We start from the raw sequence: 24,485 nt of genomic DNA on the forward strand, positions 1-24,485 counted from the left end.
CGAAGGCATGTCGGCCTTCGCTTCGTGATGACTACTTTATTTCTCTGCTTACAGCGGTGACATTTGTAGTGATGTTCGAAACTGCTCTCTCGCGACCGCACACGAGTTAAATGAACGGCCTAGGAGCGGGATAGAGCGTAACGGCAACAGTCAGTACTCACCCCGGGAGCGGCGAACGAAGCGGCGTGGTGTCCGTCGACGGCCGCGTCGAAAACGATGGAATATGCACAAAAACACGTAATATACAGAAGAAATACAAAGCGCTGAACGAAATAGATACACTTATGAACAAGAAAAATACACTGGAGTAGATAAAAAAGAGGATTATTAAGTATAAACAACGAAGATGAAAAGTATGTCTAGGGCGAGGTGATGCGATTCCAACGGAGAGCAGCCAGACGACGGGGGCCGACAGAACACCGATCCCAAGATTCCTCGCGCGCGCGCCGGGGCGCTTGGGAGAGACTGCAAATGGTCTAATCTCTAATTCCCCGGAATGGAATTGGAATAGAATGGGGGTGCCCATTCCGCAACACTGGTCGGCGCACGGGATTTGCCACTCCTCCTCACCCACCTTTACCCCCCTGACCCCGAGGGTCTGCCTGCATGCTCCGCCGCTTGCGGCAGCCAGAATGTGTGGGAAAATGGCGGACCTTTTCCTCTAGAGTTAGTATGTATGATCTCTATGGGCGCTGCGGTCGAACAAAATGGTGCCGCCCAGAGAGCGCTAAATGGAATGGTCTATACAGGACATCATTGTATGTGGCATCGTTATAAGGTATGCACCGTAGTGCAGTGGGCAATCGTTGCTGGTGATACCACAGCTTCACTATTCAACCACCTTCATAGCATAAATTAAAACCCCAACTTTTCGTCTTTTTTTTTTTTTTTTGCGCGCGTGTGCGTGGTTATGATGGATGTGCAGTACTACACCCTCGATGATCTTGTAGGGAGCATTCACTGGCGGCCATATCCGTGTGCGCTGCTGCTGAGCGCGTGCTGAGCTTCCGCAGTCCTTTTGGAGCGTGCATTTAGCACCATCAAGATTGCCGGTCTTAGCAGGCTATTAACGTGAGCTCGTTCTGAGCTCACGTCGCCCTCAAATATGGCGTCGCCCTCAAATATGGCGTCCAGTGAATACCTCCTATAGTGACGTTTATATAAGCTTGTATTACTGCAGGAAAAAAAGTGAAAGCCGTTTACAACTCCCTGTAACGCCGAATTAGAGCGCAGCTTTTGAGGAGGAGGTGGGAAGGGTACTGAGGGGGGGGGGGGGGGTGAAGTGACCTGGGGGGGTCACGTGATGATGCCGATGATGCCATCAGTGACGATGACGATGCGGACTCAGATGACGTCATCAGCGATGATGACGATGCGGATGTCGTCGACGTCATCAGTGACGTCACTGATGACGCCATCAGTGATGATGACGATGCGGATGCCGGTGACGATGACGTCATCGGGGAGGTCACGTGACCTCGGGGGAGGGGTTCACGTGACCCTGAGGGGGTAACGTGACCTCGGGGGGTTCACGTGACTTTGTGGGCCACGTGACCCTAGGGGAGGGGTCACGTGACCTCTGGGGGTCACGTGACCTTGGGGGTCACCTTCCCTGTCTACGCCCCTGGTCAGAGAGCGCGCTGTCTTCGGAGGTTCGCTATCATCGGCAATTGGGCTTTCGACTTCAAGTAGTTTTGACCTTAGGGATAACATAAGAGACCCTGTCACTTTGTTTCTATAATGGTGTATTCGCTCGAAGGGATTTCACCCGAATGAGAGGATTTAACGTCATCGAGTTTTGAGGTCACGTGTTCTGCGTCGCGGATGTTCGCTAATCCCCCGAGCACGAGGGGAGCCGAGGAGAATCTGCGATCGGCCTACAGAATATCCGTCAGAGCGACCGGGCTCTTCCCTTGTTCCCCTGCTTTTCGGGGAGGATTATGAAACGTGTGGTGCCTTTTTTTCTCTCTTTTAGAGCGCAGCTTTTAGGCGCCCGTTTCTGGATTGAGCGGCGTCGGCGTAACCGCGCGGTGGATGATAGGTAAATTTTCCCGCTAAATTTAGTGGAGAGTTTCCCCGCTAAATCTAGCGAAAATTTTCCCCGCTATATTTAGCGGAAAAATTTCCCGCTAAATTTAGCGGAGAATTCTTTCCGCTAAATTTAGCGGAAAATTTTCCCCTGAATGGGGGCGAACAGGAGAGGAGGAGGGGCATAGCCCCCTCTCTGTACCTTTCCCTCCTCCTCCTCGAGGGATGCGCTCTAATTCGGCATTACAACTGTTGTAAACGGCTTTCATTTTTTTTTTTTTTTTTTTTTTTTGCCTTTTGTTTGGTGAGCTTCCAGAGGTCGCCAGCAGGTTCGCGAAAAGACCTCGGCGACTCAACTACATGCGTCGTGCGAATGCTCGCTTGGATTTTCTGCACCGCCTGCTCCTTCTCCTGTCTTTTTCATTTCTCTGGAGATAAATATCTCTCGTGCGAAGTCATGCCTCAGAGACGACGGCCCTCTACATTTGGTTTCTTCTGAGGGGCATCTGTATACGGAGTTCATAATTATACAGTGTGTCCACAATAACTTGCATCAAACTTTAAAAAAACGGTGAGTTTTGCGAGAATGAATTTAACTGTACGTTGTACTATCATTTACTTCCAAAATGTAGTTTAATTACAATTACTTTGCTCCAAAAGTAGTCTACAATTACTGCTACGTAAAAAGTAATTCATTACAAATACAATCTACTTTTAAAAAGTAATGCAACTACTTTACAATGACTTACTCTGGGAGCGACCCTACTTGGGCTACAGTGAACTCCGACTTGGGCCATAGAACCTCAAACGTCCATCCGTTCGAGATATGGCTATATGAGCGATGTTCCGTGGTTTATGGCGCCCTGTTGAACACTTCTGCAAGCTTATTTTGGGAAATCCGAATTCCGGTTCAGCATTTAAGCATTGCTGTATCAATCTCACGTGTTGACCTCTTGTGAATTTTGTTAAATTATTCATAGAACTTGACAGTTTGGGGTACTAAAGGCGTGCGTTTTTTTTTATATTTTCAATAAATAATTATAAATTACTTTATATACCCTAAGACGCCAGATCGGTAAAATAAAATAGGGTTGACACACTTTTGTTAGCCAGGCAAATGGAAATGCGACAATTAGTCATGTGTGCATATTTCAATAGCGTAGCTACAATTAACACGCGCGAACAAGAATACATTCACATAAAAACGTTTCGTGTTGCGAATTATTTACATTGAGTTGAAATTGTAATGACTCAGAAATATATAAGAACCGAATCGAGGCTTCCGAATCATTAGTGACAATATACCCAGCTGCGAGATCAGTCTCCACAATACTTATGCAAATAATATCTGAAGTAACACCGAGAAGAAATAAACTTGAAAGTAATACAAAGAAACAAATATGCGACAGTACTGAAAAAAGACGTAAAAAACGGACAAAAAAAGTAGAAAAAGAAAGAAAACTTCACAGACAATTAAAATCCCCAACCTCGGCTAAAAGCTGAAGCTCAAATTTGTGTCTTTCAATATTCTGGCATGTTTACGCTTGTGGGAACCACGCGGTCCCCTCTATCCCTATTCAGGCCTAGCTTCAAGCAGGCCGTGGGAGTCGTCGTCACCAATGGCGTCGGCCTCCCGGATACAAGGAACCACGAGGCCGAATTCCCCGAAGGGGCCGGCTCTCCCTTGCCCTTTTGGGTGAACGCGCCATCGGCACACCCTTGAGAAGTATAATGGACGCGACTGCTAGTGGCCTCCCCGGGCGCGTCCATTCTCCGAGGCTACATAAGCTGGCCCCGAGGGAGTGCCAGGAGGGGCTCTCGTCGGCGGAGGCCCTGGCTCTACGGAGCTCGGTTTTTCTTTGTGGGCCTCCGACTTCCCGTGAATTTGTCTAATGCGGCAGCGCGGGAAACCGACCGGGTGATACTGGCAATTGAGCCAGCGCCCAGGTTTTTCATTGTCTAAGAGCGAAGCGTGCTGGCATTGCAGTCAATAAACACGTCTTTATCCGGACCCGAGGAACCTTCTCGTGTTTCTAAGTGGTAACAGCCTCAAAGGGGAGGTCCCACACGCTATTGCTTTCTGCTCGCACCGCAGACGGCGCCACACTGTCCATGTAGGCTCCAAAGAGGATTGTCTCTCAGCCCGCAGCCAACAAACAACGCGTGTCTATGTGTGCGAGCGCTCAGGATTTCTGGGAGATTCCGTCGGCGCCTGAAAGCCTGGAAACAGTCATTGTAATTGTGCCCGAAATTTCGAAATTACTGACGCTAAAAAGTAACTAAATTACAATTTCTTTTAACCGAAAGTATTTCATTATAATTACGAAGAAATTAATTAAATGATAGTAATGCAATTACTGCAATTGAATTACTACCCAAGTGCGATGTTGTTACCAGCCGTCTTACGAAAGTGCACGATTTTTTCTAGTGGTCCGAGTTATTTATTTCATTCAAACTGATTTAGCTAACTTTAAGGGCCGAGGTGTGCATTGGAAAATTGCGAAACGTCGTTGCGCGTTTTTTTTTTTTTTTTCTTTTTTTAGCCGAAAAAAAATCCCGTCAAGTATTTAAAAAAAAAAGAAAAGAAAAGCAAACACGCGACAAGGCGCGCGCGCGTCGTGTTTGCAGCGCTTGCGCTCCGAATTAACCAGGTTCCACCTTTATCAGTGGCGCGCTGTCCGGGTCTGGACACTCGACGGAAAAGCCGGCGAGGGATTTGAGCGCTGCGATTGGGCCGGCGCCGAGGTCGAGCGCGACGCCGGCCAATCCAGTTCTGACAGCTCCAAATCTGCAGCTTCTCTAACCGCACGCGTGCGCTAGGAGAAGCCCTCGATGTGAACAAACGACCGCGTCGGCTCGAGTGGTCTCGCATTAAAAACTACGCGAAAGCTGTACGCGCAACGACGCTTTGCTAGATCTGTATTGTTAGCCGTCGCTCATGCTGGCCTTTTTCTGCGTTATTTCCGAGTGTTCACGCATCATATCAGGAGGCAGCGAGAAAACGCCGGCCGGAGGGAAAATCTCACGAGGCCTCTGGTCAATCCCAGATTCCACCGCGCGGGGAGGAAGCGTCTGCATACGATCGAGTGTTTTCCAAGGCTCGTGCTGGGCATCTACTGCATTCTTAACCTGTGACTGAATCACGGGGACTGAATATAGTTAGGGTTGTTCGTTTTTGGTTTATATATATATATATATATATATATTGTTTTTTTTTTTCTTTTTTTTAATTTGGGGGTAAAAATTGGGTGCTATTTTTCAACCTCATTACCGGAGAGAAATCGTTTTTTTTTTGTTTTTTTTTTGTGAAAACATTTCGAGATTCGGGTTTTTTCGGGTTAAATTTACAAATATACTCAATAATACACAATTTTTTTTCTATATGAGCGTATTACGAGTTTTCTAATGCTAACGCGTTAAAATTAGGGGTCAGTTTCAAACTGGTAATCGGGGAGACACGAGGGTTTTCCAGCTCCGATTGCCGTCGGTCGCTTCGAGGGAAGCCCACGGGATCCTCAGGTGTCAACACAAACCCTGACCGTTCGAGGGACGATCGTCTTCGATCAGATATTTCGCTATGGAAGAAACATGTTAAGCTTTTCCCGATATGTTTACACGACTGAAGGCTGAATTCAATGAGACGAATATGCTGCGAAAATTCGACGAATTTTGGCCGGCGGCTTTTGCTCTGCGCATGAAATCGACACAGTGGCTGCTACGTCACGTGCAAAGCGAGCGTGCCGTCGGGCGACGTTCGCCAGTTATTCGTCGCATAATTCGCTCCGTGGAGTTCAGCCTTGACTGGCTCGGACGTTGTTCGTGAAAAAGGTTGGACGCCAGCGAGATGGCCATGCTACCCGAGAGGCTGGGCGTCGAGACCTCAGCGGTCCAAGGGGGATTCAAAGTGCATTTCTCAAGCTGCGTGCAGCAGGGCCGAGTGGCGTGCCGAGGCGGTTCCACCTGCACAGCGGGGGACGGAAGTGTAGGCCCCAACATATATCGTCGCTTTTCCTCAGCCGGCCTCCGTAGCATGTCACGGTGAGTTAGGCGCGCTCGTTGGGCGGTTGGTGGAGAGTCGTGTGGCGTCCACAGTGCTGCACGCAGCTTGCGAAATGAACTATAGGTCACTGTTGTCCCGAGGTAGGCTAGCTAGCGCTTGTGCACCGCAAACTCCGTGCGGCGTAAAAATAAATAGGTTGGTTATGTGGTTATGGAATTCGGGGAGAAATTGGGTTTAACCCGATTCTCCTGAAACATGTTCGGGGTGGAAAAATCGGGTAAAATTGGGTTTTACCCGAAAACGAACAACCCCCATGCATGGCTCGCTTCAACTTCATCAACAACATGCAAGAAGGAACAAGTCAATCGCCCAAGACGAAAAGGTTGCCTGTTCAGAATTCCAAGGACGGCATTTGACTGTTCAATTATTGCCATTTTGAAGGGAATGATAGCTTTCAAGATATACTACTGATCGGCATCATTTTTGACTCGTACAGCCTCGTAGAAGCGCTGCCTGTTTTTCACCCGTCACTTAACGCTACCGAGGTGGCGGTGCCGGCCACCCAAAGGGACTGTAGTCACTGACAGAGTAAGAACGACGAGGCGTTCACATTCTGTCAGAACGCGCTCCATGCCTTCCGCCGTGCTTTGACTGCGCTCGGGGTGCACGAGACGGCGGAGCGCTGTCGAAGGTAGGAGCTTGCGCTGGAGGCGGAACTGAAGCTCTTACCTGCAGTTCTATCTTTGATGGCCGTGCTTGTGCAGCCCTCGACTCCCATCTGAGTTATGGTGGAACCAAGCATTAGAAAACATTTCATGCCGAAGAAGACCACTGTCAAATGACATTCTCCGTGGTTGTTGTTTTTCCACATCCAATGAGTTTTTGTAGGCAGCCATACGCTGAACACTTTTATTTCAGCCTCAAACGGTTCACCGCGGTGTCCTGCAGTTCAGGACTTTCTTTCCAGCGCACGAATCACGAACACTGATGTGCCTTCAATGTCTGCGCTAGACACAGCGCAAAGCCGCCAAAACATACACGACTATACGACGACTAAAACACGAGGGATCACTTCCGCTTGAGTTCCCTTCTCACGATGAACAGTCCAGATTCATATAAAGATGAAACGAAGAATGACGACACACGGCTTCGTAAGACAAATGAACAATGCGTGGGAGCAAAGAGGCTGAACAAAAAGAACAAATGATGGCAAGTGGTTCTGTAAGGCAAATAAACAAACGCGTGGCACACAGGCTGTCTGCGCACAGCACCCAAAAATAAACGTGCAAAAAAACAAAAAAAGACAGATGATTGTAAGACAAATGCACAGATGTGTGGCACACAGTTCGGTTGTCCGCACACACCAGCCAAGAGCAGGCGCTCTGAACAAAGAAATGATGACAAACGACTTTGTGAGACACACCAACAAATGCGAGGAGGCAATCAGTTCGGTCGTCTGCAAGAACGGACAAGCTGCTACAAATCGAGCGGCATCAGAGCTTGCGGCGTCCTGCCGGCGCCGTAGGTGGCCGCCATCTGGAGCAAGTGCATCTGGGCGCTGCCCACCAGGTGGTCGGGGGTGCATCGCAGGTGCCTCTTGAGCGACACGAGGAAGTGGTCCCAGTCGTCCAGCCTCCGGCGCTTCGGCGGCAGTTCCTCGGCCGTCGAGGAGGCCGCCGGGCTGGGGCTCGGGCTCGGGCTCGGTCTTTGTGCCACCTGGACCTCGCAGGTCATGCGCTCGTCCAGGTCTACCCGGTCGGTCGGCGACGGGGCGTCGTAAGGCGCAGCCGGGGGTTCGTTGGACACCTCAATGATCGTCTCGCAGATGGGCTCCTCTGCGTCCGTGCTGATGGCCACGTCCCACGAGTCCCCCAGGGCCGGCCGCGGCACCGCGCCCGTCCTTGCCGCCCTCGGGCGGTTTGGAACATAGCCGCTGGAAGCGGTCCTGCAACGTAGTTTTCAAATAGTCTAAACTTCCACAGGGGCGACGGATGACGCGGTGTTGCAGTAACACATCCTGAACACCACGGCCGCAGTGTTGGATTTCCTACGAAACCTACCGGGGCAGCGCTCGGCTGAGATAACTGCACACACTGACCAAGCACGAGCCCCGTTCGAACGCTACAGTCCACCCTCTGCACCGCGCTGGCCTTCGGCAAAGTACACAAAGAATCCAAAATTACGGCCCTGCTATCTACGATGTTTTGGTTGTGTGCTCTCTAGCTCCCTCTAGTACACACAAGACGCCTTAAAAATGTTCTGTCCTCCTAATTACCTACCATACGCAAGAGGTTCGTCTGCCATAGTATGGCGACACTCGTTCACGCTGTAGTTGAGAACTTCAGTCAGTGCAGTACGACCGCTAGTCCGGCGTTTGTAAGCTGCATCACGACAGCGGCGGTACACGAAAGCGCGCCGGTTCGATGCTCAGTCAGATGGCAAAGCGATACGATTGGATCAGTAGCAGAGGCGTCGGAACTATTTCGGGGGGGGGGGGGGGGGGGGGGGGGGGAGATTTTTTATTGCCTCCACCGCATTTCTTACTCAAAATTTCTGAAATATATATGGGAGGGGGGGGGGGGAAGGGTCGCCCCCTCTGCCCTCCCCCCCTGTTCCGACGTCACTGACCAATAGGGAAGCAGTAAATTAGAAAGAAGCACATACCCTCCTTGCGTACGTGCCAACAGTTCTAGGACAACAACGAAATGACCTGGTCACTTTGATATAATAATCTTGTTTTGGACGTTGCAATAAACACAACCAGAGGGCGCAGTGTCTTGGAAGCAGTAGCGTCACTAGGGTCAGGGGTACCCAGGGCGGTGGCCCGCCCCCCCTTCCCTCTTTCGTAGCCCGCCGCGACACCTCCCTGAGCGCTGCAACCGATCCGGTCCCCCCCCTCACCCTAGTGACGCCACTCAACACGCCACTGCTCGGGAGCGAGCAGGTAATGGCGCCCGGCTCTACACGCTTGTCGTTTGGTATCTGTTGTAACCAGGGGATTGTCACTAAAGCGCCGTTCACACATATGCAACCGAGTAAAAGCCCGTTCACACTCTTGCGACCGAATAAGACCGACAGAGACCAGGCCGGTTTTTAAGCCTCTTACGACGTCTTAGGACCAGAGCGCATTCGGTCCTAAGACGTCGTAGGAGGCTTAAAAACCGGTCTGGTCTCTCTCGGTCTTACTCGGTCGCAAGACCAAACCGGGTTTTAAGCCTTTTACGATGTCTTAGGACCGGATGCGCTGCAGCGGAGCTGGTCCTAAGACGTCGCAGGAGGCTTAAAAACAGGTCTGGTCTTTCTCGGTCTTACTCAGTTGTAAGTACGTGAACGGCGCTTAACGCGCAGTAATAGCGACGTTGGTAACACCCAATGCACTAAAAAAAACAAGATCTACAGCAGAAGTTCTTGCTGTAGTTCTTGTTTTGAAAATTTACTGGGAAAATTTACTGGGAAAAAGTAAAAACTTGTCCTACGTGATCTGATCTACTGTCGAGGAACATGGCTACAAAAAAGGGGAGGGTTGGAAGACTCTCACGGGCGTATATCGAGGACGTCCTTGAGGAACATCATCTGGTGGAAGTAGGCCCATCGCACGCAGGCTGCCCTGTCTCTGGAGGTCGGGGGCAGTTCCGAGTCTCGCAGCCGACGCAGGAACGTGTCACGCAGGTTTTTCCAGCGTCTCTGTACCTCTTTACCTGCACGCCGGGAGATAAAGCCTCATCTCCCCGTTTCCGTACGATGGCAGCGTCTGTTCAATTGACGTCAGGGATGGGCAAAATACATGCAAATATGTATCGAAATACAAATACAAAATACTTCGTCAAAAATGTATTTAATTACAAATATAATTACAATTCCAAAAAAGCATTTAAGTGCAAGATACAAATACAAGCAAATGTATTTGGTCTCCTCCAAATACTTTTCCAAATACATAACTCAAATTTTGCGTCAGCGACTTCAGGGCACCTGCAACGGGTTTCTGGGTATCTCATTTTAATTTTGCATCGCACACTCGGGAGTTAGTGTGCGAGGCTCTAGTAACGTAATAGAAATATAATCACAAAAAAATGTAATCAGCTTGGACGTAATAGGTGAGAAAAGTACAGAGCTTCAAGCAGCTTTTTTTCGTCATTACATTTTGGTATAAACCAAGAAAGAACCGAGACGACCGAGACGCGCAGCACTAGCCAGAGAATTTATTATTGTTGCAACTCGCACCAGCTACGAAAATCTGGACGACCCGCACCTTTAGAATGTTCCAGGCAAAAATATGGATGAAAATCAGGCTGGAAAGCATCACAAGTTGTCACAGGCACTTCTTTAGCCAGTCTGCCTGTGAACGTCGATTTCGTCACTATAGGGAGTTTTCACTGACGTAATTTCGCCCACCATTTTGTTGTTGTGAGCAATCTGGCGTGTGTCAAACTCGAGCATTCCAAGGATTTACATGACCCCTCAAATTCGTAGAGCACATAAGCTTATGTCTTACCACGCTGATATCATCTCAACCGGTTGCGATGTAATCCTTCAAAGTAGTAAATTTGTTTGAAAAAACAAACTAACAAAAAAATGGCGGATTGACGTCATGTGCAAACTACCTATTCTTTCCCTTGGCTAGCATCGTAATCACAAAGTCACTAAATGCTTGTGCTTGATTGAGAGACACTGCATTCAGTGCAGAACGCAGTTTTCTTCCTGCTCTGGGCACGTCTTAGGATGAGCAAAATGAGTTGTGACAATAAATATAACGGATGTATTTTCGCCCACAAAATTGTATTTAATTACAATTGTATTTGAAATACCCACGTTTTAGTATTTAAATACACAGGTCAAATACATTACCCAATTTGTAATTAAATACAAATGCAAAATACACAAAGTATTTGAAATACGTATTTCAAATACTTGTATTTGAAATACTGCCCATCCCTGATTGACGTGCACGCAAAAGTACCTCGTCTGACCGCAATCACCCCTCGCTCCGCTCGAGGCGTAGATCGTTTCCACCGTCTCAGAACGACCTCCACAATTCTTTACGAGACCCGGAACTCTACAGGCGAGGCCAGCGGCGCGCATGCGCAGGGCGCCTTCGTTGCTGAGAGCGTAGCGGAGGTAGAAAAAAAAGTCAATGCAAACTCCATAATCTAGAGGGGCTAGGGGCTAGAGGCTCAAATCACGAAAGATGGAACTTTCGTCATTTGAGCCTCTAACCATTTCGACACGATAGCGCCACTTCCGTCACGTCCGTTTCTTTTTAGGAGAAACGAAACATTTGTCGAACATAACCCCCAGGTCAAAAGTGCCAAGTTATTGGAATGTTCCGTTGATAATTCGGGAAGCGCAAAAATCGTTGGAGAGCTTTCACTCGAAGGGGTGTTAGCCACGACACAGGCAGTGCTGCGATATTATTGTTTCAAATCTAGACAACATTTATTATTATTATTACTGAAAGCGGTTATGACACGCCAAAAATAAAATACGAGATAACTACACTGCTAGGACCCATGGTATATTCCTATGACACTGCTAATTTAAAAAAAAAAAAAAAAAAAATGGCATGATAGCTTTGTGGATAAATGAATTTCTCTGCGGGTCCCTCGGGTCCGCCCAATTCGAAAAGACCGAATGGCTGGAGGCTGGTGACGTAGCCAGCCTCCAGTGCGGCGTCCCCTTGCATGCACTCACAGACTTGGCCCTCTTGGCATCTCGAGTTTCAGCTCCCTCGTTTATCTTCCGCGTTTCGAGCATGCGGTGCCGTGACGATTACGTCTACGGCATCGCTCGCCTTGTCAAAGTGTTCGACATTGATCGCAGCAACAAAGAGAGTGATTGCTATCCAGAGATGTTGGAAGCTGTTCGTTTTGACTGCGACCCGCTGGCGACCAGCTCCAGCGACGGCGCGGGACGAACTCGCCGTGGTCACCGTCGCCCGGGAGCGTCTCGCAGGCGCATGCAGGGTGGAAGGTTAAGGCCGAGAGCGAGAATAGCGTTCGGATCACCGAGTTGCGTGAGTGGTTTTGATCGTACCGTGGCGAGGAGAGCTTGGGCGATCATGGGGGCGCCTAGAATGATAAAGCGTTCATGATCACGTGGTTTGTGGACACCATGGTGTGACTAACTTGGGCGGTGTTGCCTGGTCGCCAGATGAAAATGATGAAAATTCGTAAATTGATTATTGCACTGTTCAAACAAAGTTTCCGAATTAAATGTTCATCGCTTTTTTCTTTTCGTTTGCTTAAAGGAAGGGAAGCGGGCGTCATTGTACGATTCTCAGTGCGTACCTCTACATATAACATATATCTGATGGTAGGTTAGGGGCCCGAGCAAGGTAAGGCCCATCAACAAAACCGGGAAGGCATAACGACGTTAGGAGCATGCCGAACTAGTGCCATTCGGTCGTATTTCGAACGGGCGAAATGAGAATGGGTCCAGTTGCGAAAAAATACAATTTGTATCTTATGAGAAGGTTCAAACAAGGCGGACCAAATGAGAATGGGACGAAATGCGCACGGTCAAAATGCGAATGGGACGTTTTCACATAACGGGCAAAATGAGAGTGGGACGTTTTCAGATAACGGGCAAAATGAGAGTGGGCCCAGTTGCGAAAAACACGATTCGGATCTTATGAGAAGGTTCAAATGAGAAGGACCAAATGAGAATGGGACGAAATGTGCAAGGTTCAAATGCGAATGGGACGTTTTGAGATACAGCCCCCCTCAGCCGGCCGTCCCCCCCTCGGAGGCGACGGAAGCGTGCACTCGGGCTCGGCGATCAGTCGCCCAAAGAGCCGCGTTTTGACGCCCACCTGAACTGTTGAGGGCCGCCGCCACCCGCCTCCAGTCGGCGTTCTTGGTCACCACGTTCCTGTTCTTGGGGCTGCGGCTGTCCCAGAGCGAGGGACGCTGCTCCACTTCGGCGATCAGGCGCTCGTTGTACCGGACGCGGGAGGCCGTTCCGTCCGCCATGGCGAACATCGGTCGCCGACGGCCGGCTTCCCCGCGCTCTCGCTCGCCGCCCATTGGCGCAGCGCCGCCGGAAATCGCCGGCGCGGTTCGCCTAGGTACGCCAGGCGAGCGTCGTCGCCATGGCGACGCGAGAAACGCCGACGAGGAGGTGTCGTCGTGGCAACGCCGCCCAAGCGCGAGTTTTGATTTCGATCGTGGATGGCTCAGCCAGGCTCAGCCTCGCTGTAATATGACGTCGGGGGCGGATGCAGGAATTTCATGAAAGGGGGGGGGGGTGTCAAGTGTTGGTCAGCGTACCATATGTTTAGGAGCCCCTCCCCCTCTCCTTCGTTTTACGCCCTAAATTTTACACATGCAGAAGTCAAGAGGGGGTCAGGACATCCGGAAACCCCTCTCTAAGGCGCGAAACACATGTACGACGAAACCGTCCGATCCGACGTGCGGACTGCCGGAATGACCTTGGGGGGCGAGGGGGTTCCGTAGCATCGGAGAGCGTTGGAAACCCTCGCCTCCGACCGTCGTATTGCGCGGTCGGACGTCGGATCGGACGGTTTGGTCGTACGTGTGTTTCGCGCTTAAATCCGCCCCTGGGCGTGTGCGTCAGTGACGTATCTAGAAAATATTTTCGGACGAGGGTCGTCGTCGAAATTCTGCTTACGTCAACGTTTCCCAGACTGTGGGTCGCGACAACGGGGGGGGGTCTCGACAGATTCAGCGGGGATTCGCAATGCGCAAACCCAAAAATTTGAAAAAAAAAAAAAAAAAAATGTTAACTAGGTTTTTTTGCGGTGGCGTCGATGAAAACAATGTGCAGCTCAACATGGACTACGACTGAGAGTCACGGTGTCCAAACTCAGCGCTAGTTTTGAGAAATTGTGCTTATAGCAAGTTTTAGAATAACGCTCGCAATTTTAGCGCACGCTAGAGCTAAATTTAGCGCTTGCGTTAGCGCACGCTACGCAAGAGAGCTTTAGAATAGCGTTTCTCCGCCGCGATGCAAAAACCGAAACATCTCGCGCTTGCAAAAAAAAAAAAAAAAAAAGTGATACACGATTGCACGCCGGTACGATGCTCATCCAGATCGAAACGGGCAGGGGTGGGGATTGAACCCAGGATCCCTGGGCTCAGGGGCGGATTCAAGGGGGGGGGGGGGGGGAACGACGGGGGCAGCCGCTCCCCCCAAACCAAGTCGACCCCCCTCCCCCCTTCTCAGAGGGCAATTTGACATGGGTGGACCCCCCGGTGCACACGAAGGCTTTGAGGCTTTTACCCTTTGCTCCACTATGCTTCATGGAAAACAAACTATCATTATTATTATTATAAATTTTCCGCCAAATCCAGAACTCCGTTTGTCTGTTTTTTTTTTTTCGTTTTTTTTTTTTTTTTAGTGGAAGGGGAGGGGGGGGGGGAGGGGGGAAGAAGAGGGGGCACTAAAAAAAAAAAACAAAAAAAAAAAACGGAGTTCTGTATTTGCCCTTGCCTGGGCTCTGCAGCGCGAGCTTTCGCTCATCCGAGCTAAAAAAAAAAAAAAAAAGCTTCATCTCACCTTAGCATGGACTAACCGCGAAGGCTGTGCTAGCGCGAGCGGCCAACCTTGACAGCCTTGGCTAGAGCACTTGCTGCACGAGCGCTCGTGCAGCCACCGCGGCTTCATTGAAAGCGACTAGCTCACGCTTTTAGCACGCGCGGCTAACAATAGTCCATCAAGGCCATCGGCGCGCAGGCGCAGTAGCAGCTTCTCAGTTGCGGAGGGCTTAGCGGAGGGGAAAACGCGGACTACTGAGAAAATTGCGAAAACTCCCAATTTTTAACCTCCTTACTTGCGCTGACCGAGCGAGAAGTAGTGAGAGTTCGAAAAGGGCTGCGGGAGAGCCGCCCCCAGTACAAACGGAGCGATGCATCGTCTGCTCGTGTTTCTGGTGGGAGCGGATTATCCCTCTCAGTATTTCTTCAAAGTTGACAAATCATCATATTGCGATTAAAGAAAAGAAAAAAAAAAGATGGGGGAGTATTTTTAGATCTGGAGTTGGTACTTCCCTCGAAAAATACCAGAAATTTTTTTTCAGCTTTTCCACTCTGGTGAAGGAGGAAGGCAAGTGAAGCAGAATGAAGCATAGGCGTACCAACCGGGGGGGGGGGGGGGGGGGGGGGGGGGCACGTGTCAAGGCACGTGTTTTGCCCCCCTCCCCCCTGAAACAGCCGCCACTGGGTGGGGCAAACACTGGCCGGCGGCGCCCAAGGGATACCAAGGGCACCGGCCCTGGAGGGGGGGAGGAGGGGGAGCGGGTCTGGTTTGCCCCCTAACTCAAAAACAAGTTGGTACGCCACTGGAATGAAGCAATGGAGCAAGCTAGAGTAGAAAAGCCGGAAAGGTTGCCGCCGTCGCTCATAGATGGCGGCAGCTGTCCAGAGTTTTGTGCGGTTTTGTGTCATCATTTGTTTGCGGGCGGACATGATACTGGGGAAACTAGCCTTTTGCAGCTCGGCTGTAGAGAAACAAATCTTTATGTAAAGTACAAGTACATACTCAGAGAATGTACTTCAAGTAAAGTACACGTTCTCTGAACCAACTTTCAGTACTTTCCAACGCTGGACATAAGAATTTCGATTTATTTCAACTGCGTTGTGAAGGTCAAGAAGGTAGGGCGAGGGTAAGACGGGCCGGGGAGGAGGAAGCAGACGGAACGTTGGAGAAGAGAGGGAGAACCTCCTTCTCTCTTTAGCGTTCTGTCTGCTTGTGAACGCCCATACACAAGCGCATAATTTTGAATTACGCGCCAATATTAGATACAGGCGTCAAAGGCGATCGGCACTTCCCCGATATCCCTGAGGACGGCAGACTCTGAGGGCAGGCAACAAGGAACGAACAGCGATGAAAGCCACCCCCGAATTTCCCTACTCCCTAAATCGTCAAAAAAAAAAAAAAAAAAAAAAAAAAAAAAAAGCACAGTTGTCGCGCATGCGCAGACAGCGGAGAACCGGCTAGAGCGCGGAGGAGCACCCGAATTCGCCACTCGTTCCCGTCGGTGCGGTGGGGAGGACGACGTGCAATTCGGGATGCTCGGCGATCCCCATGGCGTTCAGCCCGTCGTGGGGTGGTTTCCAGGGACTCGCCGACGCCTTCCCACCGACAACGTCCCTGCAAGACTTCTCGCTGCTCGACGTTCAGGTGGGTTCCTCTCGGCTGCTCGCTATCGATTCCCGCCTGCCGCCATGATCACCTGATGAACCATCGCTGGCTCCTCTGGCGCCAAAGTTGTGCGGACTCGGCGACTGGGCTGTCGTCGTAGTCAGTTCGTGGATCGCTTCCTTGCCGCGGGTGGCTCGTGACGTTTGACGGCGCTCCGCGGCGTCGCGTGCTCCAGCTTCCATTGAGCGCAGTCGACGAAGCATCGGAAGGCAGCTAGCTCGCAGGGTTCTTCGGCTCAGGACAGCCGCGGCGCCGCAGAAAGGCAAGTCGCCGAATTATTTGAGCCGTGGTTCCGAGCAACGTTACTGAGCTCAGTTGCCAGGCTTCAGACGAATCCCAGGCGCTTGTAGCACTAGTGGGCTGGGGTCAGAAAACACACTGTGCTGGCCCTGTCGCTGCGGTGAGTTGAACAAGTGGCCGAATTTGGCGCGCCGCACACTTTTCATCGAGATGATTATTTTGAAAACGCGGAGCCGGTGCACTACCGCTGTCGAACGCACAGACAAACGCTCTGGGATTCGTCGCCCTCCCCCAATCGTGCGCGAGGATGGCGAAGAAGCAGCGCGTGCGAGCGTTCAAGTCAAATCGCACGCGACGGCTTGGAGAACGCTGACAGCGAACGCTTGTTGGAGAGGAACGTTCCAGGCGTCCGACTGCGCCATTTGGCTGGGACCTGCGTCGTTCGGCGACTACTGTCATCCGCGTAGTGGATGCAAGCCGCGATCTCCTGCATGGTAGGTCGAATACTGCCAGTCGCCCAAGTGGGCTCGATCGCATCCGACGCGTCATGTCTGGGCGCCTCGTGTGCTTCGCCGACGCTGCCGTTCGCGGAGTGCTCGCTCCCAAATCAAGGTCGATTTCGTTGCGCCAGGGATGGATGTGCGGCTCTGGGATTAGCTGTGGCCGCTCTCATTAGTGCCGATCGTCAACGTCCCAGTCAGCGCGACGCTTTAGCACGAATGAAGTTGACACCCGCCGTGTGGTATTTCCTCAGCCTGGAGAAGAATTGTGCTTGCACACTTGTGATCAGAGTATGCTTCTCACATCAGGGCCGGAACAAAAAGACAAATGCAGGACATAATTAGTATCCATCATTTCGTTTGAGTATCGTTTAAAAAACTCGCGCACAAATAGGCATACCTTCGGCACGAAATTGATCGAGACTGATTTTTTCTTCCACGGTCGTTCAGGCATGTTGATCTGTTTTTGAAGATGAGAGCTGTTAGGGTGAGTGTGAAAATGATGAGAATGCTCATCAATCGTGACAAGTCGTAGCAAATGTTTATGCAATTCTGGAGATTAGAGCCCTTTTTGTAAATGCCCTTGAATCAGCTCCAAGGCCCAGTTTCCTATCGTAGCATTGAAGATCAGTTCTGCCGACAGTATTTCATGAAACGAGCATCTCATATTTGAGTTAAGCGTGCCATAATAGGAGCGCAAGAAATTTTGTGTTACGTGACGTTGCATTCCCTAATGGAATTGTAGATACAAATCCCCACATAGCTTCGTGGTAGAGCTTTGGAAGATACAATGCTCCATTAAAAATGTAAAATTGTGACATTCTTGTTCCTGGCATGTCCGACTGGCTCAGTGTAGTGGCTCTGATTTTGCAATGGGGGTCTGGGAAAATGTGTGCGAGATGACGCTTACATCAATCATGCGATTCTCTGTGGGGTCCTACACCAACACTGATGTCACGCCGCTGTGGTGGTGTTGCTGTTGGCATGGGCAAATGCTCCACGCGAATCTGGTTTTTGCGCACACGCTGTGCCCACACCTCGTGTGGCAACTGCAGATTTGCCCACACCTCGTGGGTTTGTAAATAGCACGTCAGCCTGTAGTTAGGTTAAGAGTTCAGAGGAAGCTCCCCCCACCCCTTTCCACTTCAGCAGAGCGAATGCCAGAAAAGAGGCTATGCTAAAGTGGAGAGAGGTGGGAGGAGCTTCTCCCTGAACCGATCACGGACTATAGGGACAGTGCACAGCTTTGGTTTGTGCTGACTGGAAGTTGGAGGCCAAGTTTCATGCAAATTTGTACTTTGGGAGGACCACTGGTTCAAGACGAGTCGTCATCTAGGAAAAACTACAACATAAGTGGAGTTGCCCTCTAACCAGAGTATATACCAACAGGGAAGAACGAGAGCACTTAGGGAATTTCGTCAGCCTTTTTTGAAATCTAGTAGATATTTAGGGAATTGGTGCAAAGCATGGCGGAAGGCCGAAAAATTTGTAAATAAGTGTTGCTCTATCGCATGCTTCCATTGACTTATGCATTGAGATGAACAAACAAAGCTTTCAGCATTTTGCTAGGTTTGTCAATACAAGGCAAATAATTGTACAAGGGCTATTGGAAGACCCGAATCCTGTTCCTAAATATATGTGTGTTAGACTGGTGGCGACTGATAAGATCCGTTTGCTCTACTGACGTCTAACCCCTGGTTAGCTCAGTTGGTAGAGCACTCCACCTGAACTAAGGGACACAGAATTGTATTGGCATCATTGATTTCTCAATGTTAGTCACAAAATCATGGGCAGGATGAAGATAGAAAAATCAGAAAATCCAAAACATAAATATAGTAGGCTAACTTGTGTAACCATTTTAAATAACGAAAATTTGGTCACAATCAATGTTTGGTAAAGTACACCTAAAAAGTACTTGAAGTACAAAGTAAATGAGAACAGTAAATGAAATGAGTATGCTGGGTGCAACATACTTGGAAGAAAAGTGCTATAGATACAATGTAATTTTAAAGTAAAGTACAAGTAATTTTTTACACTCTTTCAAGATGTCCTTTCATTATCCTATACAGTGTTTTTTAAAAAAAAACTGGTATGCATTACCCCTGGGGTAATGCATCAGTTATTTTCGGAAATAGCGGCGAATATTGGATAAAGTCAAATGGCCAAATAGTACAGTTGAACCTCGATTTAACAAAATCTGATTTTACGAATTTTCCGATTAAACAAACAAATACGGATTCCTCGCGCAGCCTATGCGCAAGCTATCCCTTCCTCGATATTACGAAGTTCCCGATTTAACGAAATAATTAGCGGGTTCTGGTGACTTCGTTAGGTCGAAGTTCAACTGTAGTTGTTTTACTCTCGCTGATGAACAATTTAGCATGGTCAACTTATAAAGCACTTATTTGCGGTCTTTTAGCTGCCATTACTTCACACGGAGAAATGACCGGATGACGTCTCAAAAGATGGTGCATTTTCGCATAATGGTACGTCATTATTTTTGTTAAGGGTTGGTAAACTCTTTTATACTTGACCTCAAAAGTTGCGTATAATACTGGGAAAGCCAAGGACACGGGTGTATGGTCTTTGAAAGAGCTGAATTTCACTGAGACCAAATTTGGGGAATGTACTGTGAAGTTCGGAGTTGTACTTTCTTTGGAAAGTACCAGAAAAAATAAGTAAAGTATAAGTACATATTCAGAGAATGTACTTGAAGTAAAGTACAGTTCTAAACCTACTTGAAGTAGTGAAATGTTCTGAAAGTACTTTGGTCCCAATCCAGGCTGACTCGTGGTGCTTAGATGGCCGGCGGTCGACAGGGACCGAAGATGACCTGTGCAGCAGCCTCTCCACGCTGCACTGTGCTGGCCTGCCCTACACTGACTCTTCTCTGCACTGCACGGTATCTCCTTCCTGCTGCTTCTCGGGAGAAAACTGATTTTTATAAGTGCTTGGTAATTTTAGGCGATAGAAATGATACCCAATGGTTGCAAACCATTACATGGGAAAGACTTGTGGCTGGCTCACTTAGCCGGCGGCATTAGTTTTAGTCAGTATAATGATCCCCGAGGTTAGAAGCTCATTGTCTTTATCGACAAAAGAAAACGGGCAGCTTCGGTATTGCCTTACTGTGCCTAACACTCCATGTGCAAACTGCGAGTTGAAGGTTGTGGTTTCAAAGGGGTGTGACTCTGGCTCCCAGCTTCTAGAGTTAAGACCCGTCCACACACTTGCGACTCCTTAGGACCGGGTGCCTCGAAACCCCTTAAAATCTCTTACAACGAGAGAATACAGCCTCCATCTATGGGGTGGCCGTCGAACGCTCGACGGTCCCGTATATTTCCTATTTCTTTCGCGCATCATTTTTTTCTTTCTGGGCAGTACATAGGTACATTTGACCTCGCAAATACTTCCAAACCTTCGCTCCAGTGAAAACGCAGTTCTGGGGTCACCGCATGGATGGTGCCAGCCTGTCGGTGCATTCTTTCTGCTTAAGAAATTTGAAGAGGTTCTAAGGCACTCGGTTCTAAGGAGTTGCGAGTGTGTGAACGTGCCTTTATGTGCACCCTGAAGAGGACGTTGATAAGGGCACTTGTACTTCAATTCAGTGGTCCTGATATTGACTTTGTGCGACTCCCTTTTGTTCTTTATGAGTACGCAGATAACTTCTGAGCACGGTGGTGGAGGTTCTCTTTGAGATTCGTGTTATTTAGACAAAGTATAAGTGATTGCGTGATCCATGCACTGCAGGACAGTACCGCCTTCGGTGCTAGTGTTGGCGCTCAACATCTGCTTCTCGGTAGATTTGCAAATATGTCTGTCTCCTAAAGAAACATATATGTGTCCATCAGCATTTCATGCGGGCTTTATGTTTGTGTGTAATCATGTCTAGGGTTATTAATGAAGGATGATGCAATAGTAAAGCTGATTTACTGCAACTGTCACGGCACAGAAAGAGGGAGAACTTTCCAAATTGTGCGTGCATCTTACTAACCTTTAATGTGGGTGCCACACGACAGATGTCAAGTTCTGTCCAGGTGCACCTCAGCAGACCTTGGGATGTCAATTCCCCCGCGTTGGAGATGCCTTGCCTTGAGTCATCCAATTGCTAATGCAGTGGGGTTGGATACATGGTGTCCTTTGTAAATCCTCACAAGCAGGAGTTGCAGGGTTTTATATCTGGGGGTTGTGGAGGCTTGAGCTCCATTGGTTATTCTTCATTCTCCAGCATGACCCATCCAATATTGCGGATGTGCAGCATAATTTCTATGCATTGCATGCTTGCTAGACACCTGTGATGCCACAGGCGAGAACTTGAGACCGTTCACTTTCTTCTCATTTCGTAACCACTTGGTCACTGTTTTTACCACCCTTGTTGCAGGCCTTTCCTTTTGCATCCTCCTCCTGGAATAATCTTGCGTACATGTGTGTAGCAGATGGATATAAGGGTTAGGCAGCTCGGTTTGAGGGAGCTCAGTCTTGCAGGAGGAGCCTGTTGCTGCCTGGTGGATGTCGGCAGGGCCTGCGGCAGGAGACCGCCTCTACTCTCCCTGGAACCAGCCCAGCCCAGTCCGGGGCAATGGCTCCGTGTCCAATGTGAGCCCCACTCCCTGCGGCTTTGTATATCCGGCACCAGAACACACTTTTCTGCCAGGATGGGCCGCTCCCAGAAGTCGCAGTTGAATAGCTCCCTCACTGCTCCTGTCAGTCCCAGCTTAAAGAAACCTCACATCGGTCCGAGTTTGTGCCATTGTGTAATACACATTAAAGACCCCAGGGCTGTGTTCCAAAATTTACTCAATCTTACTCCAGGGTAAGGGTTTTGTGCCTTGGCGTTCCAAAACTCTACCTGCGTCCAGCGTTTTTCAATTTGTGTTGTCACGTGACACGACCCGCCGGAGTAACTCGAAATCATTTGGGCAAGATTTGGAACACAGCCCAGGGTAACCGTCCCGCTGCACGGACCTAATACGGCGGTGGAATGAGGTGGAATATTTGGAGGCTGGCTGCCGTAGTGTGTGTAGTCGTATCCACGCGGTAAATCTGTGCGTGCAACACACATGCAGCTGGGCAGCCCCAGAACTCCCGACATGTGTGGGAGCCGTTTGTACCAGCAGGGGAGGGCCCTCGACGACATGGTGTCCCAGTTGGTGGACGATGACCAGAGACCTTGTACCAGGTGAGGTGTCCCAGATTGCGGGTGGGCTAAAGGCCCATACTCGCACGCTTGCATCTGCTTACGACCGACTTCTTGTAACCTCTTGCGACGAAAAGAGACACTGGCATGCTGGTGCCATCTATGAGGTGACCCCGGAACTGCATTTCACTAGAGCGAAGGTTTTGCAGTATTTGAGAGATCAAACATACTCACGATCTACGAGCAACGGTCCTTTATAATGTTGTGTCTGGTAATTAAACCAGAAAGAAGAAGGTGGTTATGCAAACTAATAACCATCTTTATTCGTGTTTGCCAAATGGATCCCCTTGGATTGGCTTGCCTTCCTTCGGCTTACTGAGCAGCTTGCTAAAGCCATATTGAAACTGAAATTGAAACACAACATTCCCCCCTACCTTAATGACTGGAGCAGCAACTTAGGCTTGGTGTTTAAGAAAAATGAAGTACAAATGATGTTGAACACTTCTAACAGTTAGCTGTCAGTTCCGGTAATGTGGGGGCTTGAGCCCTCTTGAAGCTCTGGCAGGGTATTGACTGGCTCTCTCTTGACGGTCGTCTTGTCCATCCTTTCCAATGTTTTGTCCTGCTTGCTCTGGGATGTCTTCAGCTGAAGGAGGGAGATCTTCATCGTCCTCTTTCTCTTGCCACTTTAGATCAGCATTTGTCTTCTTAAAGAAACTTGTGTTTCGAGTTATGTCTCTTTCTCGCCATCTCGCCGTGATCTTTGATCCTTGAACCTTTGTCACCACGTATAGGTCTGGGTCGAAGTAAGTTTGTTCTGCTGCTTTTGTTTGCACAATGCTATGTCCCCTTGTTTCAGTGAGTGTTGTCTAGTGGGTCATTGCTCGTCAGTGTGTTCCATAGATTTCTTTTTTGCGGCCTCGTCATCTTGATGCACATTGAAGTCCTGGTTCACTCCGTCGTCTGGGAGTCGTGGTAGTATGGTTTGCATCTGTCTGCTGAAGAGAAGTCTGTACGGAGATCTCTTAGTTGTGGCACGTGAGGTTGCTCTGTAGCACATCGAGAAGTCATCCATGCCCTGCATCCAATCTCTTCTGTGGACAAGCGGAGCCTCAATGGCCTTGGTTAAGGAATTGGGCCAAAGGGGTGTCCCAGTTCGGCTGCAAACTCCTTGAACTCACTTCAGTTGAAAGGCAGCCCGTTGTCGCTCTCGACTTGTTTAGGGACGCCCATTTCAGCAAATGTTCGTCTCGGGAATTGCAGAGTTGAGGTCGCATTTGTCGAGGTTACTTGTCTCACCAATGGGTACTCGTCGATAAGAATGAGTGGGTACTTTTCAGTCGGAAACGGTCCTGCAAAGTTGATACGCAGGTTTTCCCATGGCCCATGAGGGGAAGGCGTTGGCTCTGCAGGATCACGATGCGATGTGGGTGCTGAGGCCTGGGATGGAATACAGTTGTGTGCAGCCTGTTGGACCAGTGTGTCCATCCTGGGAAACCACACCGAGGTGCGAAGGAGTTGCTCGGTCTTTACGACGCCTATGTGGCCTTTGTGCGCTCAACGGCACATTGCTGGATACCTGCTGGCAGCACGATCCTTGTGCCTCAAAGAACGATGCCCTCGGGCATCATGGCAAGCTCTGTCTGCCAGGTTGGGAAGGAATCTTCTGGAGTAGGTGATAATGCCCAGAAGACTCCTCACTTCTGCTGGACTGTTTGGCGGGGCCATGTCAAGAAACGCTTGGACTTTTGCTGGGTCGGGTTGCATTCCTTTCCCTGAGAAGCCGTGCCCGAAAAACGTCAATTCCCGTTGGGAGAAAGAGCACTTCTTCGGGTTGAGTGTGAGTCCACAATCCCTGAGGCGTCGTAGCACAGCTTCCAGCGAGTTTCATGGTCTGTTCCATACACAAAGATTTTGTCACTGATGTTAATGACTCCGGGGGTGCCAGCGAGCACTTGTCGGACCGTGTTCTGGAGCAGCTCTGTGGCAGCATTGATTCCAAAGTTCAATTACTTGTATCGGTAGAGTTGGATATAAGTTGCAAACGTTGCGATGTGTCTCGAGTCCTCGTGCAATAGTAGCTGGTGGTATCCGTCATTGAGATCTAGTTTCAAGAAGACAGACGCACCATTGAGGCTTGTGACGAGATCATCCAGCGTTGGGGATGCGTGTCGCTCTCTGTTGATGGCTTGGTTTGCCGGTGCACGTCTACACACATCCGAACAATGCATGTGGCTTTGGTGCAACGACGATGGGAGAGACCCGTGTAAGCGGCGCCCGAGGCTTTCTCGATCACCTAAAGCTGCTCCAGTCGCCGCGTCCCTTTTGTGACCAACACACGCATGTTGAACGGGATGGGCCGTAGCTTCTGTGCCGCGGGTGGAATAAGTGATCAATGTGCAGTTTCACTTATTCCTGTGAG

General features: G+C 49.6%; 2 protein-coding genes across 3 annotated transcripts in view; one reads left to right on the plus strand and one right to left on the minus strand.

Moving 5' to 3' along the window:
• Positions 1-6,923: 6,923 nt before the first annotated feature.
• On the minus strand, positions 6,924-13,065 carry LOC8033045. Its single transcript, XM_042288379.1, has 3 exons — positions 12,837-13,065; positions 9,567-9,726; positions 6,924-7,973 (listed from the first exon to the last, which is right to left on the minus strand). The coding sequence occupies exons 1-3, from the start codon at positions 13,048-13,050 to the stop codon at positions 7,505-7,507; spliced, it is 843 nt and encodes a 280-aa protein (XP_042144313.1). The 5' UTR covers positions 13,051-13,065; the 3' UTR covers positions 6,924-7,504.
• Positions 13,066-15,986: 2,921 nt separating this feature from the next.
• LOC8033044 overlaps positions 15,987-24,485 on the plus strand; it is a 57,139-nt gene continuing 48,640 nt past the window's right edge. The window contains exons 1-4 of one of the 2 annotated variants that reach the window (XM_029992228.4): positions 15,987-16,165; positions 19,709-19,828; positions 21,412-21,522; positions 21,993-22,105. In XM_029992228.4, the coding sequence (XP_029848088.3) occupies positions 16,070-16,165; positions 19,709-19,828; positions 21,412-21,522; positions 21,993-22,105 (440 nt within the window). In that variant the 5' untranslated portion in view covers positions 15,987-16,069. Of the gene's footprint in view, positions 16,166-19,351; positions 19,413-19,708; positions 19,829-21,411; positions 21,523-21,992; positions 22,106-24,485 lie in introns of those variants that run through there. The other variant, XM_042288380.1, reaches the window with a different exon arrangement.

Source organism: Ixodes scapularis, unplaced genomic scaffold (assembly GCF_016920785.2).
Source record: "Ixodes scapularis isolate PalLabHiFi unplaced genomic scaffold, ASM1692078v2 ptg002543l_1__unscaffolded, whole genome shotgun sequence".
NCBI lineage: Eukaryota > Metazoa > Arthropoda > Arachnida > Ixodida > Ixodidae > Ixodes > Ixodes scapularis.